This window comes from Anneissia japonica, unplaced genomic scaffold (genome assembly GCF_011630105.1).
Source record: "Anneissia japonica isolate Jap-2015-1 unplaced genomic scaffold, ASM1163010v1 scaffold1881_len754168_cov175, whole genome shotgun sequence".
Lineage (NCBI taxonomy): Eukaryota > Metazoa > Echinodermata > Crinoidea > Comatulida > Comatulidae > Anneissia > Anneissia japonica.
In genome coordinates this window covers 678,899-680,979 of record NW_022757845.1, presented here as the reverse complement: position 1 = coordinate 680,979, position 2,081 = coordinate 678,899, and the positions used below count along the sequence as shown (strand labels likewise).

Here is a 2,081-nt window from a genome sequence, read left to right as displayed (position 1 = left end):
GGAACCTCCCCCCCCCCAGCCCACTTGTTGGGAAATCCCTGAAGCGACCACCGACAAGATGTATTTTCCACATAAAAGTGTACAATAGCCTTTTTATTTATTTATTTTTTTAATTTATTTATTCTTTATATTATTTATACTGGGAAAACCTGTTCAGTTATAGCATTATCTACTGTTCTCCCACAGAGCCCAGTACAAAAAGACAGCAATAGCATTTATATATATTTTTAATAACATTTTTAAAATTGTTAAAAATGATGAGATAAGAATTGTTGGGAGCTGGTACAGGGGGTTAAAAATACAGTAGTCCTGATTATTATTATTATTATTATTATTATTATTATTATTATTATTATTATTATTATTATTATTATTATTATTATTTTTATTATTATTCTTATTATTATTATTATTATTATTATTATTATTATTATTATTATTATTGTTTTTGTCTTTTTTTATCATTAATAAAAAAATGATAAATTAAAATAAATGAATTAATAAATACAGTAAAATACAGTGGAAGGAATCAAGATAGATGACAAAAAAAATCAAAGAAGGAAATTAGCTTGCGCATGCGTTGTGAGTGAAGGCGGTGTTGTATTGTTTATAATGGAGTGTAAAGTGACCGTACACCGTGCTGATGAGAGGTGACACTTTGGGAAACGCTGAGTGAAAGTTTAAAATTTGAAGTCGATGTTCCTTTGACAGCGGTTTACTAATCCATTGTCCATTATTGTTTAAACGGTAAGGCTCTTAACTATTGAATGTACTTACCTTCAAGTGATTTAGACATTTACATGTGGTCTGTACGATTCGCCTTCGTATGGTATTAATAGGCAGGCCATTCGCCCAGTCAGACCATCAGACAATGGAATTTATGGTGCAGGCGGTCTGTGGTGATTCCACCCTATTGAACACAGTGAATTTCCAAGACCTTAAGGGCCTAAGACTGACTAAACATCCTGGCGTAGCATGCCCGGCCTTGGTCTACCCATATTCTATCTACCACCAGTCGCTATACGAAAAATAAAATGACTCTCTGGGCTACTTAGAGAGAAGGCGTGTTTACAATACCAGCAATACTGTGTTGTTATAATAAATCATGATTGTTGGAGATTAAACAATGATTCAAATGTACATATTGTTTATGTCGATGATGACAAAATAGGATAGAAAATATGCAGCCGTTAGTTGTGTATGACCCCAGGGAAGGGTGCGTCACTTGTCAAATGTGTGTCTTCCATATGCATGTACCATGATGCATGCCTTCGTCAAAAATGTGACTACTGACCATTGTGGGAAATTGACGCACAAAGAAATTATTTGTGACGGACCATCTCTTGAAAGTGACAGACCTTGAAGGCAACATGATGAATAAAATGTATAGCCGTATAGTATAGAACAATATAAAGTAAATGACAGCAGCACTTTTGAGAGTTTAACAATAAAGAATTCTTTATTGTTAGTCTCAACAAAAGTGCTGCTGACATTTACTTTATATTGTTCTGACCTTGAAGGCCTATTTACGGTCTTCCATATCTAGGCCTATCTAGGATAGCTAGGCCTTGTGACGTTTTTGTTGTAGGATATGTATATCTATAAAAAAATAAGCACTTAAACAGAAAACGCTTTATTGCTGCGAAGCAGCCAATTCATATTCTTGACAGCGATTTGACCTCTGAAAGGTCATTGTTTGTCAAAAAACGACAGCCTAAGACGACTGAAAAGCAGAGTTTCCTTCTTTCGTTCTGCCGGGTAAAATCAATTACTTTAGGCGACGTTTGTAGACTAAACCTACTCGTACCAACGTCCGCATGTCGCGCCAGCCTTATCCTACTCTAGGCCTAGACTAGCTAGGATGGTATAGGCCTAGCCTTGAAGGGACGAAGGTCCCAATGAAAAACAACGTCGCTCTTTGATAGCTAACTAACATTGTCTATTTAACATCACAATAATTCATTATTAGACCTACAGTTGTTTTTTTAATTGTACTCCACAAATCTCTGCCGATACCTCGCACAACTGGCTAACGTCTCTATTGTCGTGACGTCATGGCTCGCTGGCTCACACTTGTGATA

The 2,081-nt window shown here is 35.8% G+C and overlaps 1 protein-coding gene across 1 annotated transcript in view; it reads right to left on the bottom strand.

Moving 5' to 3' along the window:
* LOC117124896 (coiled-coil domain-containing protein 169-like) overlaps window positions 1-1,004 on the bottom strand; it is a gene marked incomplete at its 3' end in the record, with an annotated part of 13,306 nt that extends 12,302 nt beyond the window's left edge. The window contains 1 exon segment of the mRNA XM_033271229.1: window positions 778-1,004. Coding sequence (XP_033127120.1) covers window positions 778-796 — 19 coding nt within the window. The 5' untranslated portion in view covers window positions 797-1,004.
* Window positions 1,005-2,081: the final 1,077 nt, after the last annotated feature.